The 13,576-nt window shown below is 41.6% G+C and overlaps 1 protein-coding gene across 4 annotated transcripts in view; it reads right to left on the reverse strand.

The window, feature by feature from the left end:
• Window positions 1-322: 322 nt before the first annotated feature.
• Window positions 323-13,576, reverse strand: part of NIN (ninein) — a 94,552-nt gene continuing 81,298 nt past the window's right edge. The window contains exons 26-31 of one of the 4 annotated variants that reach the window (XM_080938384.1): window positions 13,240-13,419; window positions 12,026-12,175; window positions 10,717-10,791; window positions 6,477-6,674; window positions 3,120-3,233; window positions 323-1,089 (exon numbers count right to left, since the gene is read on the reverse strand). In XM_080938384.1, the coding sequence (XP_080794510.1) occupies window positions 880-1,089; window positions 3,120-3,233; window positions 6,477-6,674; window positions 10,717-10,791; window positions 12,026-12,175; window positions 13,240-13,419 (927 nt within the window). In that variant the 3' untranslated portion in view covers window positions 323-879. Of the gene's footprint in view, window positions 1,090-3,119; window positions 3,234-4,549; window positions 4,948-6,476; window positions 6,675-10,689; window positions 10,792-12,025; window positions 12,176-13,239; window positions 13,420-13,576 lie in introns of those variants that run through there. The other 3 variants (XM_080938383.1, XM_080938386.1, XM_080938385.1) reach the window with 3 other exon arrangements.

Raw genomic sequence — 13,576 nt, forward strand, 5'->3', positions numbered from 1 at the left:
TGTTAATATATAAGACAAATATGGTTGTGTGGTTTACGCATATCCAGTTCTTATCGAGAGGCCAGGCAGCAAATAGTTCAGGAAGAGGGTTTAAAATTGTTCCCTGAGCTTTTGATGCAGACTCAAAGGTATGTCCATGAACTTCCAAGGCTTGCGAGAGATGAAACCACCTCCACCATGCTCCACGGGATCACCTTCCAAAGTAGTCTGTCTGTCCGTGTCCATATACTTCAGTAATGATAAGAGTAGAGTTTTATCATTATCATTTTTTTTTTTTTTTGTGAAGACAAGGCCCCAAACAAAAGCTTTAGGAGGAGGATAAAGGACTCTTTAAAGAAAGTAAAGCTTTATCTTTAGTTAAGAGTGCAGCTGAGTAAGTTAGTTCCGAGTCTGTTAAAAGCAAGAGTAGCAAGAACTGACATCAGCTAGCTACTGGCCAAGCCTTCTCCAAACAGAACTGCAGCCAGTCAATTAACTAAAGAGACTAAAGTATTGTAAGCAGAATGATTTCAGTACTTAAACGTTTTCAGAAAAAGATGATAATATAACCACTCTAGTTAGATATCAAACTTAAAAGGATTGCACACACAGATAATAGCATTTTAAAAACATTAAAAACTAGGATTTTGAGGTTCTTCATTTCATTCTTGGTAGCTGTCCAAGTTCAGTGCTTATGAATGTTTTAAATAGTGAAATTTAAATAGTGATTTGTGGAATTCTAGTAAGCACCCATTTGGAGCCTCCAATTCCATTGCGGGCCGACTTCCGGTAGGCTTGATTTTTAAGCCATTGGAAGTTTTTTAGTTGGATGGTTCGGAGAACCTATGAACACAATCCTACAGTGTCCGTGCACAAATGCTAGTGTATGCTTTGGGCTGGCTATGACCTCAGAGGAGGCATGGAAGTCAGTGGTGCTGGCGCCAGGCTCCTGACAATGGTGCTGAGGCTGGCAATCTTCTCTTCTAGGAGGAAATTTTTTTTCTCTGCTGTCTTCTGTCGCTGTTCAGTCATTTCCAGAGCTTTCAACAACTGGGCATTTTCAACATACAAATCCTTCACCATGGCATCTGTTTTTGTATTCTTGCAGAGCTAGGACAGAAAAAGAAACATCTTGATTCCACTTATGTTAGCTACTCCAAATTTAAAACATAGGGGAAGTCACTTAATAATGGCAAATCAGTTCTGCCAGCCATGTACTTTGTGTTAGTAGCTTTTAACAGTGGATAATGCAAACAGAAATGTGGATTTATTCTGCTTGTATTCTCAAATCTCAAGTCTGATGGTAAAGCTATATTAAAAAACAAAAGTGGATTGATTCTAAGGGCTCCAAACTGGATTTTTTCCCTAAATGTGTGCTTGTCCTTTATTCATTTTTTAAAAATACCAAAATGCTTGTCCAACATAGCATTTTGAGATGTCAACTGTGTTAACATCCACTCTTTTGAATGCTTTCCCATTCAAAACTACAACCTGTAATATTTATAAATACAACAAGATATTTCAACATTAAGCTTAAAACTTGCTTTGGCAACTGCCCACACACCCTGTGTGTTTTCCCCATTCTCTAAAGTTACTGTAGCCTAGACTGCCTCCCTACAGCTCTCTACCCAGCTCTTCAGACTTGCTTTAAGAGGCCTTCAGGAAGCTCTCTTCAGGCTTCTAGATTTCAGGCTTCTAGATCTTGTGTGATCCCACACTGAAAATAGTTATCTCTTGTTTATTTTAAAGCTTCCATCTGGAGAAATTCTTGGCGTCTGGTGGAATTTTCATTCCACGTGCCCAGAAACCTCACTTTGTTCACAGCCGTGTCTCTAGTGCCCAGAACAGGATGTGACACATAGTAACTTGTGCTGACCCTAGGAACACACAAAGGACTGCATGGACAAATGCTCACAAAAGGGGTTTTCTTCCCCTCTCCTCTGTTTAAGATACAGAGCGAAGAAAAGTTTCTGCATATATCCGTTCTTGCATGCATCTGCATTTAGATTTCTCTCCTGGGATTGATGTTCTTAGGTTTTATGTATCTAGAAATCCAGGGCTGGCAAATTCTGCTCTGTTCCCAACCAGTTTGTCTCAGTCTCAGTTTTCTGAGAGGCTAGGAGGAGCTTCTTGCCCATGTTTTTGGCACACAAAGGTAGTTTTTAAACAGAGTGGTCATGTGTATAATTAACAGGTGAAAAGATCAAGTTGTTTAATGGTCTAGAATTGGGGTTCAGACCCCATTCATAGCATATCCTTTTGAAGCCTGGTGATAGCGTAAGATACTTAATGCATGTATTTGTTTGCTTGATTATTTAATGTGTGTGGGGCATGTATATATACCTGTGTGGAAGTCAGAGGACAACTTAAGGGAATTGGTCCTCTCATTCTCCCACATGGGTTCCAGGTATTGAACTCAGGTCGTCGGGCTTGGTGGCAATAGCTTTACCTACCAACCCATTTCATCAGCCCAAGGTACCTTTTGAGGTTGCCACAAACTATTGGGTACAGAAAAGCTAATGTTACATTTATTACCCAATTAAAAAAACAAATGTATCATTTTCTGTTTACTTAGAGATGTAGATTTCATTAGGAACACTTTGGATAAGAGCCACTGTTAGCAAATATACATCTATAAAATTGTGGACAATTTTATAAGGTCTCAATGTAGTTTTGAAAAAGAATTGTGGAATCGAGTTCTTATTTTGGGGCTTATATGAAAGTGATTCCTAAGTTTTCTAGACATCTCCAGCAAAATTAACTTTTATTAAAAACACAAATTAACAGCAATAAAGAGATGCAAAATCTGGGGTTAAGACTGGAATGTTGAGGCTAGAGAGATAGCTCAGTTAATAAAGTGTGTGCCTTTGGAGTACAGGACCTGAGTTTGATTCCCACATGGAAGAGTGAGACAAGCAATTCCTGTAAAGAGCTGGATACAGTGATCAGGGCACGGAGAGACAGGCCTAGCCTAATCAGAGACCCCCAGGGCCTCTTAAAAAAAAAAAAAAAAAAAAAAAAAAAAAAAAAAAAAAAAAACAGTGGATAGCTCCCCAAGGAGCAATGTGCATGAGAGCACATACACCTCCTGTGTACCCACACAAACTGGAATGTCAGGGCAGAGACAGTGACAGGCTTACTTGTTCTTTGAGCTGATTCACTTTTTCTTGAAGAAGCCTTTTCACCAGCTTTAGTTTTTGCTCAACTTCTATCATTCGTTCTTCCATGAGATTTACAAGGTGTTCCTGGCTTCCCTAAGGAGAAGAGGGACAACGAAGCGTATTATCATTTGACGATCATGCCAACTAGAGTACTGGTGGTACCTTATCTTACTCTCCCCATAAGACACCTAGAGACAGGACAGCTGAGGCGTTCCTTCATAACCAGATGAGGGGTTTCTAATGTAGTGGGAGTTCTGGGTACTGCCCACGTTGATTATACCTTAGAAAAGTATCAGTATCATAGAGGAATCCAGGAAAAAGACAAGGCTCTTACCTTGGCTCCATCATCTCCTGATATCAATCCTGTAACCCCTAATTGAAACCCATGTGCACTTTTAACACAGTGGCTATCTAAAGTAAATTAAAGCAGAGGACCAACCTTCCACTGTGATGTGTGTCTTTGTGATCCTGTGGGCCTCTAAACATTGCAAACACTGGGCTATTTGGGGTCGCCTAATGTTTCCAATCAGCTGCAACGCACACCTCTCATTTTCCTGTGAAATGACTGGTGAGCATCCAAGGTTCCTTCTTCATCACACTCAACTTCTTCCTGCCAGTTACCCTGTTAATCTGATTCCCAGTGACGTATCAGTGTGAAGCAAAGGTCGGACTAGAGGATGCATTTACCATGGGAGCAGGTTAGAAGTGAAACATTTCCCCACAGGACAGGAAGAGGCATGGCCTTCCTCGGCCTCACACAGCAAGGGTGGGAGTGAGGAGATACAAGTTGAGGAAGCAAAATGGCCTCGGGAGAGACAACCCTGCTTATACCCTTGCTTACAAAAATGTCCACACCAGGAATTTTAGGAGATACTTCAGGTCCTTAATGTTATTATTACCAATTACTATTACTGTGGTTCAGGTGTTAACAACTGGGGGACAGCTAAGTATTTCTTAAAAGGCGTACTCTGAAAAGCACGGAGGATGCTCAAACATGAGCGGACACAACGTGACCAATTTGAAGAGAAAAATCTGTATTTAGTAAAAGCTTAATACACGGTAAATTTTGATAAATAGGGCCATGGAGGTCCGGCCTTTAAAAAAAAGGTCTATACTTTAAAAGATATGATTTTTTTTTTTTTAGTGTTTATACATAATGAATAATGCTGCTTCAAAAACAAAACAAAACAAAACAAAACAAAAAAACCCAGAAAGCCACAGTAGCAGGGAATTCACTGGACACAGTGCTACAAAGGAGGGCAGAAGAACAAAGCAGACGGCCGTACGTTTACATTTTCTTTTATTGTTGCATCAAAATTTCCTTTCTTTCTGTCAAAAAGTATGATACATCTTATACAAAACAGTATAAATAACCCCGATTTTCTTCAAATTCCATATATAAAAGTAGTACCTTCCTTTAAAAATAATTACAACATATGGAATGAGAAAATATATAGAATATATCCTTTCGAGAATCTTAAATCCACTCTCTAAGTCATATAAATAAGCTGATTTGTAGCAAGCTGCAGTTTGTGACTGATTCACAAAGTCTTTCATGTTTGCATAAGTAAGAGACAGTACTGTGAAGGCGTTAGCAGTGAAGGTAGCAGTGGAGGAATTTAAAAGAGCACTTGATTCCAACATGTCCCAGCTCATGCCTGTACAGTGTGAGTGTGCATGTGTGTGCACGTGTGCATTTGAGACTCTATCATGGTAACAAATGCCATCAACAGCAGCCCAGTTTTCAGAGGTGCCCAATCCTTCTGCAGGAATCTGCATGCACTGTTCGCTGCTCCGGTAGCAAGGCCTAGAGAAAGAAGGCAAGTGGGACACTTCACCCTGCTGACAAGATTATGACGTAATTTCAGGGGCGTCTAAACTCACACACTTATAATACAGACACATTGTTAGAAGCACACACAATCACAGCACACATGCTAGCAAAGCAAAACAACGGCAGACACAACTCCTCACTGTGTTCACGGGCACCAGGCAGATCTGTGGAATGTATAATACTCTCTCAGCAACTGGAGAAAGAAAAAGCCCAGAAGCCGTTCTACTGTGTAACAAACAGGTCTTCTCTGGCTGAAGGATTCTTAACAAGTTTCTTATACTGGAGTTATTGAAACAGAAATCTGTTTTGTTTTGTTTTTTTAATTCTCAAATACTGATGGGCAGATTAAGAAAAGCATACTTTAAAACCTGTGTCTGGGACAGCAAAGAGCACGTCTTAAGTCACATCACCAGGAAAGCCTTTCAAAAACAGAGGCCAAGGTTTCAGATACCACAGTGAAGAACTGAAGCTCCCTTTCATACTCAACCAAAGCCATTTTTAGTATAAAGTGTCACCTTAATTCTGGGGCATTGAGGTGGTCTGTGGAGAGCTGGGACATAGCTTTAGCAGTCCACCTAACAATCTTAATTTTAAAAGCTGACTAGTAATGGGAGGTGAGAATGGTACATAGAACTCTCCTAAAAACATGGAGTTTAAAAGCATATAAAGACTTCTTGAAGGTTTGAAGTTTGTGCTAGGAAGAATGGGTGTACGGCATGGCCTGGCCCGGTACACCGATCTACCAATAAGAGGAGAAAGCAGAGCGGACCGTGGAGCGTGCTAAGCTAATGTGACTTGCAAAGCTCCTCTGGGGGGATTAAGAAACTGGAAAATTCCTTACCAAATATTAACTTAGCCTTAAGTATTTCTAAAATCAAAAGAACGGACTTAGATATAAACAAAGGAGACATTATTTTTATTTCTCACTAGTAATTATATAACTAAGAACAAATTTATGAAAAGTGAAGATTATGTACTAAGGAGAAACAACTATTTGGAGCTTAAGTAGTTTTCCAAATTTGAATCTTTCAAATAGTGAGTGAAATGAACTAGACAACAAAGAACGTGGCACTATGAAGTGCACATTCCAGATCATTCCTTACAAAGAATCCCTGCCTGTGACTCTCAGACCTTGGCAGGCCACACTGCACAGGAGAATGAGTGTCTGTCAGCAGAGATTCCTACCCCAGGATTGACTCTGTGACACTGGGGCACCAGACAAGACTGCTGGGCCAACTACATACTTATACACAAGTAACCTTGATCGTCTGCCACATGCAAGTGTGCAAAGAAGGCCCAGCATTTGGAGTTGCCCGACTTATAAGCAGAGAGCTTGGAAGTAAACTGGAAAACCAAAGCGAGTGCGGGCACTTCGGTTCAGAGGGCGTGCACTGGGGGAAGGCAGAGGTCATCATCCCCACCTTTGGACTGGTTTACTTTTCAAACAAAGGTAAAGTGGACGGGATGATGTGAGTTTCCCCATAGAAAAGAACTCTTTGTACCTGCGGTGTGTTGGTTTCGGAGGTCCTGTTGTCAAGCTCCTGCTGCAGGTGCTGGCTTCTCTTTTCTGCCTGCAGCAGCTGCTGTTGAAGCTGCAGAAACTGCTCCCTGGGCACCATCGGACAGCCTTGCTGCTGGAGCAACTGCAGATCCCAGTGAGAGGATGGGCTACGCGTCACAGTGGACCTCAGGGGCTGCATCTGAGGGACAAAGACAAAGCTTGGTCCGTGGAGGGCCCTCTGAAGGAAGGTGCCAAGAAGGAAATAATGAGCCCAGGATCTATCTCTTCATGGCCTCATAGTCCCTGATCACCCAAACAGGACAAAGCCTGGTGAAGTGTGTGGGAAGAGCCTCTTGAAAGAATAGACCTTCCTCACTCCTGAGCGACATAAGGGTATGAGGTCTATGATATGCATAGCATATCTAAATTATATCTATGTTTCTTGTTCTAGAACATTCAACTGCCTTTCCCCTTTTATTAAAAGCAAGACAGGAGCTGGGAAGATGGAGAGGAGTGCTTTTGCTCTAAGCTCTTCCCCATTTTCCTTACCATCATAGAGGTTTGTAAGGAAATCTCCATGAGATCCGTAATTCACTGGCTATGTATCTTCTGACCCCAGATTAGCATTTTAAGATTATCGTACCTAAAATTATTTCAACCTATCTCCGTTCATCTACTAGGAGTTAGATCCTCAAACAGCAACAAGACAGGCAAGTGTGGGATATCAGGTCATAGCCCAGACCACCCAGAACTGAACCAAAAAAGTATTGCTGAAAACAGCCAGGAACCAGTGTGTCATCATGCTGAGGACACTTAAGGAATGGGAAGGAATGCATTTTAATCAATGGAGCATGCTACCTTTCATCTTTCAACACATTCAGCAGACGCAGGGCCCAGTGGGAGGCATGCAATGCACATGAGCAGAGACTGAACTGGAGAGGCAGCACCTCCAGGCTATGGGCAGGAGAAGGACCTCTCAACTAGAAGGAAATGTTATGAAGTTTCAGAGCCACTATCCATTTTTTTAAAAATTCTAAGTCTCTGAGGTGGGTCATTATCCATTTTGAATAGTAGTAGTTGCTGTAGATGTGAAATTACTGCATTACTTATGATAAAGCCTATGGCGGATTTTGAACCCATAGGCTTCTAACAGTGGCAAACTGTTTTAAATATTGGGGAAACCACTGTAAATAGAAATACTCTACATTAAAGCAAAATGAATACTGGCTCTTGTCCACGTGTGCACGAGCTGTCATAATGAACAGAAATGAATGACTGTTGAGACAACGCCGTGGAAGTTCACTGAAAGTGCTCTACCTTCACACACTAGCTCGGGCACAGAACTGCGCCCCGCTCTGCTACTTCCAACCACTGAGTCCTAGGTAGAGGTTAGCCACAGGGAAAACAAAAACAAAAGGAAATTACAGGAGCCAAAGGAAGAGTAAGACAAGTGCAAGTTACAATAAGGAGGAACAGGACACTGTGCATATGAAGAGTATACGAGCAACCAAAGTCACCTCTGCTGTATGTTAGCTTATAGTAACGGACCTTATAAACTGCAGCTCAGCAATGTCACCCTTCCTGCTGGAATCTGGTTGGCTGTGAACATGAGGTTTGCTCATACCCGGATCTATTCAGTACCGAACCTGGGCTTAAATCCGAATAGAGATATGGAGGAAAAGCATGTTTGTTCAACCCTCTAAATTGGACAAGTGACACAGCAAAGGACAGCTAAGGTAGTGTGTGGTCCTTTCTCAATAGTCAACCCTGTACCGCTGAAAATGCCCAGGAACGGGAGTCAGTCTCAAGCCAGAATTCTTCCATTTTTCAGCCTAATCTGTAATCATTAATTACACGGGAGTGGGTATGTGGTCACATGTGCCCCTTAAACTAGTTTGTAGAGACAAGGAAGTATGTGTATCAGATAAGAATCATCTAGAAAGATTTCAAGGTCTCAGACCCCCAAAGACACCGATAGAGGAACACTTCCTTGCCTGTTCGGCACACCTGAACCCCACCGGTGAGAAAACTGCCAGAGAGGAAGGAAGGCATGGGTCCATAGGCAGTGAAAGTGTCCACATACTACCTACAATCATACTGCAACCTGACTTACCCAGGCTGGGGGAAGACTGGTTACTACTTAAGGCTTAGAGCTGAGGGTGGTGCAGTTTTAGAAGCAATGGACTTAATTAAAGCTACTGGAATATAAACTTAAAAATGCACAAAGCTGCAAAGTTCTTACATACATGTTCCCAAGGTTTAAGAAAAAACCACATCCCAAGCCCAACTGTATAATTTAAACACTCGAACTGTACAGGATGTGAATTATCTCAAAAGAGCTGTTAAAATTCCAATCTGGAACTAGATGCGGTGAAATGTGCCAGAAGCACTCAGGAGACCAAAAGCCAAGGGATGGTAAGTTCAAGGCCAGCCTAAGCTACATGGCTCAGAAAAGTGAAGGAGGAAAAGACAAATCCAGTCTGTATAGCTATAAAATTAACAACTCAGTCTTGCTTCCTAATGGGTATTTCATTTGAATAGTATATAAAATGTTCTCTTTCGTGTTTAAATTCATGCTTTTCCCTTATTCAGTTCCGGTACCAGGAACATTCATTTTCCTTATCAGCAAATACTTACTACTAGGGAAAAAGAATGGCAGGAAATGGCTGATGACTGTTAATAATAGAAATGGGTCTGGAAGAAAGGGGCTTCCCAGAGCCGGGCAAACAGGAGAAGACCCAGCTTCCTTACTGGTAGAGCATGTGGACCGAGTCCAGCAATGAATAAGTATATTTACCCTGTTACCCTTCAGGTTCTTACCAGAGCTCAGCTTTAGCTATCTTACTCATTAGAGCTTCTTAACTATTTCATATCTACCTCAAAGCACAGGCTGAACTCACAGTTTTGAATGCATTTATGGAGATTTCACCGATCCTCCCATTAATGGATAAATCAGAGAACATAAACTTGTCAGAAACCTCAGTGGTCATTTAAATGTCAATGTGATACCTTTGCTCAAATTCCACATTATTGTAAATGAAGCATGAAAACCACCTTGCCATATATAGCTTTATAAGGGCCTTTGATCCCAGCACTTGGAAGGCAGAGGCAGGCAGATCTCCGAGTTCTAGGCCAGCCTGGTCTACAGAGCAAGTTTCAGGACAGCCAGGGCTACACAGAGAAGCCTTGCTTTGGACAACCAAAATAAAATTAAACAAAACAACAAAGACAAAATACTTCAAAACCTTTCATCCTATAATCCTGCCTTGGGAAAAAAACCACAAAATATGTATTTTAAGAAGATAGCAAGATACATTCTATACAGATTCTATAGTTCCTTTCATGTTAGATTAATTTTTCATCTACCCACAGCATAACATCAAGTCTTCACTTGCTGAGGGCTACGCATTTGTTCTTATCTTGCAATGGTTCAAAAGCACACTGGTTGCTGGGCCCAGTGTACACACACCCGTCAATTTGCCAGATCAGCTACCCATTTGTCAGTTGTACCATTGGCAAAGTACAGCTGAATTACAAATGTATCCATGGTTCATGAACACTTCATTCTTTGATCACTGGAAATCCAACCCAAGGCTTCACACATTACACACATTAAGGGAAATCCTCTCTGCCTGAGCTCTATTGTGTAGGACAGCAGTTCCTGGGCTGGAGAGATGGTTCAGCAGTTGAGCCCTGACTGCTCTTCCAAAGATCCAGAATTCAATTCCCAGCAACCACAACTATCTGTAATGAGATCCGATGCCCTCTTCTGGTGTGTCACTCACATGCATAAAATAAACAAATCTTTAAAAGAAAAAGAAAAAAAAAAGATGGCAGTTCTTGAAAAGAGACCTAAATGCAGATGCTCTGAGTCCTTCATACATCTGGACAGGTGGTTGGAGAGTAATCATATCATAAAACAGTGCAGCATCGGATAGATCAGGAAATGTTACATATATACCAATGGCAAGAGCTCTGGGCCCTTCGGGCAGTATCAGGCAGAGTCCCTGCGATCCACAGTACATTTGGGGTTAAAGCTAGTCTTCATTCTGCAAAGCAGCAAGGACACCCAGAGTGTGACTAAGCAAACCTGTCTGTTCATTTGGGGACGAGAGACCAGAGAATCTAGCCTGACAACTAGACTTTCCTAGCCAGAACTCAGTGCCATGTCTGGTCCCTCCCGAGAAGCTAGGGTCATTTATTCAAGTACTAACCTCCACTGACTGTTCCTCCAGCCTCACCTGTTTCTTCTTCAGACCTTCACTTTCCAGATGGATTGTTTCTAATTCTCGCTCGAGGGAACTCATCTGACTGACCTGTAAAAAAAAACAAACAAAATCTAAAGTTAACTTTTTTTAAAAACCGAGTTGCTCTCTTTTATTTTGATAAAGTTGCATTAGAGACCTCTAGTCGTGGAAGAAAGCCAAGATAATTCTGCAAAGGAAACCAACAAACCACAATTCAGGGCACACAGTTGCCATTTAAACAATCTGGACTTAGCCACCATGTCTCACAAAGACCAGAGTTTTCTAAGGCAGCTGGCTTTAAAGTTCTCTGCTGCCCACTGTAAGAAATACACACCACCCTACAACAAAGTAGCTGTGCCCAGGAGTGCGAGTGCACACATCAGCCCCTCCCTCCCTTGTGACAGCACTGCTTGTGTCATATCCAATCTCACACCATTGCTGACGCCTGATGCTTGTTTCCCACTGGGGAATAATCTCCATTTTTCATAACTTCCTCTTTGCTCCAACACATTCAATTTTATAAATAAGAGTGAAGAAGATAAGAATCAAAAGCTTCTCTTTATGGATTTCTAAGTAAATTCCTCCTATTCAAATGGGCATTTCTTTCCAAGTATCTATCAAACGCTAATTGGAAGATAAAGACTTTTCCAGTTTCTTAATCCCCCCAGAGGAGCTTTGCAAGTCACATTAGCTTAGCACGCTCCACGGTCCGCTCTGCTTTCTCCTCTTATTGGTAGATTGTTGTGCTGTGTGGTGCGGTGAACATCTGTTGCTCATTCTTAACAAAATCTTCAAACTTTCAAAGTCTTTTTGTTGTTGTTTGTTTTTTTGTTGTTTGTTTTTGTTATTGCCTTTAAAACCTAGTTTTAGGGGCTAGAGAGATTGCTAAGTGGTTAGGAGCACACACTGATCTTCTAGATATTCTGGGTTCTTAGAAACCACGTTGGGTGGCTTACAACAGCTAATAACTCCAGCTCCAGAGGGTCTGACATCCTCTTTTGGCCTCTACACTCATGTGCACATACCCACATGCAAACATACAATTTAAAATACATTCTTTTAAGGTGATGTGTGTGTGCACACACTGTGCATGTGTGAACTGTCTTCCTTTTAAAAGCTTAAATTGTTCTTGTTTTCAGAAAAAAACTTTACTCAATAAAAAGATTGATAGCACTGTTTTGACAAGATTGTGGAGGCATCAAAGGATCTGGGGAAGGCGCAAAGCCGCCAGTCCAGACAAGAAGCTGATACTGGGAATACACGGGTCAGAGCATGGGTATGTCATTATTCTTGAAAAACCCACCTTTCCACCAGTAGGAGGTCGTTGTTTCTGAGATTGCTCACACTCTCTCTTTAAGGTCAATTTTTCTTGTTCGATGGGCTTCACAGTACATGATTGGTCGAGTTGTTTTTGGTGTTTGGTGGGAGGAAGGTTGGATTCCAGTTGACGGACCTAGTAAGAAAAGGAAGAAAAGTTTATATAACCAGCCAGCCAGGGAACAAATGGCGAACAGGGAATGTTTTATTTACTGCTTGGCTTTCGTGATATTAGAAAGCACTTTTTAAGCTGGTCAGGGTGGCAGAGGGCTGAGGTCCCAGTTACCAGGGAGACTGAGGCAGGGGATCATTTGAGCCCCTAAATTCAAATCAACCTAGGCAACATAACAAGACCTAGACTCTGAATTCTGAAGCTTATTTTTTTTCAAAAATTATTTCTAAAGACCCTTTTCCAGATAAAGCTGGTTGAACTTACAAACTCAACATTATTGGCATGTTGAGATTTCTCAGTCAGCTAAGTCTCCAGGAGCCCAGAGTAAGTGTGAAGGAGTTGTTGAACAGAAGCAGTCCTGGGTTCTGTGGCTCTGTCATGGGCAGAAGAACATTTAGAGGTGGCTGAGGCTGACTCTGGTAGACTCTGCTGCTGGACCCATACATCTGCATCTGCCAGTCCCATGAGGATGGGGACCATAGCTGTCCCATTCCCACTGTAGATCCAGTAAGAGCAGATTCCAGTGCACACAGTAGGTGTTCTCAATGAAATTTCATAACACTTGGAATTCCACAGCAGACGTGCTGAGGCACGGGTTAAGTGGTTGACAATACAGCACAGGTAAACACGTGTCAGCTGGGTGGTCATCATAAACTTTAAGTTACTCTGGTCTTAAAATGCTGAGTCTCTACAAAGGGGCACCAAGTTTTCTCTCACAAAGAGATCTGAGTCTGAGTTTGCCATTTTGTTATTATTGGTCTGGGCAGCTAACCAGTTTGAATGAGGAATATATGGACATTATAATTTCCACCAGTTGGTACTTCTAATAAGAGGGTTAAAGTAACAGGTGTATTTTAATATGCAATTTCTTATATAAAATAAAAATAGTTTAGCTTCATATACAAGTACATGAAAACGTATTCATCTCAAAATAAGTCTTCCATCACAAGGTACTAAGTCCAACTATACCAAACATCTCATTTTCATAAGTAATAATTATTTTCAAAGACATACAGCGTTTGCATTACCTTCTCCCGGGAGTGAGTGAGGTCTGCTTCGGTGTTCTGTACCACAGTCTGGAGTCTCTTGCTTTCTTGACAAAGCATCTCTGGTTCCTCATTCATCAGATGATCCAGTTTGTCCCAGGACAGCCTTTTCTGCTGGCTCTGGAGCCCTAAGAGATGGGTAGCTGTTTCTGAGACCCAGTCCTGTACAGGGAATTGGAACATGAAAATTTACTAGCAAACTGACAGGTTACTTCTGTCTTGAGACGTTTCCTACTTCACTAATGACAGTCCTTCGCGAACACTTCTCAAGCTTATAGATATGGAGAAAATGATAGTCTTGGATTTTTCTTTTTCTTTT

This window comes from Micromys minutus (assembly GCF_963924665.1).
Source record: "Micromys minutus genome assembly, chromosome: 1".
NCBI lineage: Eukaryota > Metazoa > Chordata > Mammalia > Rodentia > Muridae > Micromys > Micromys minutus.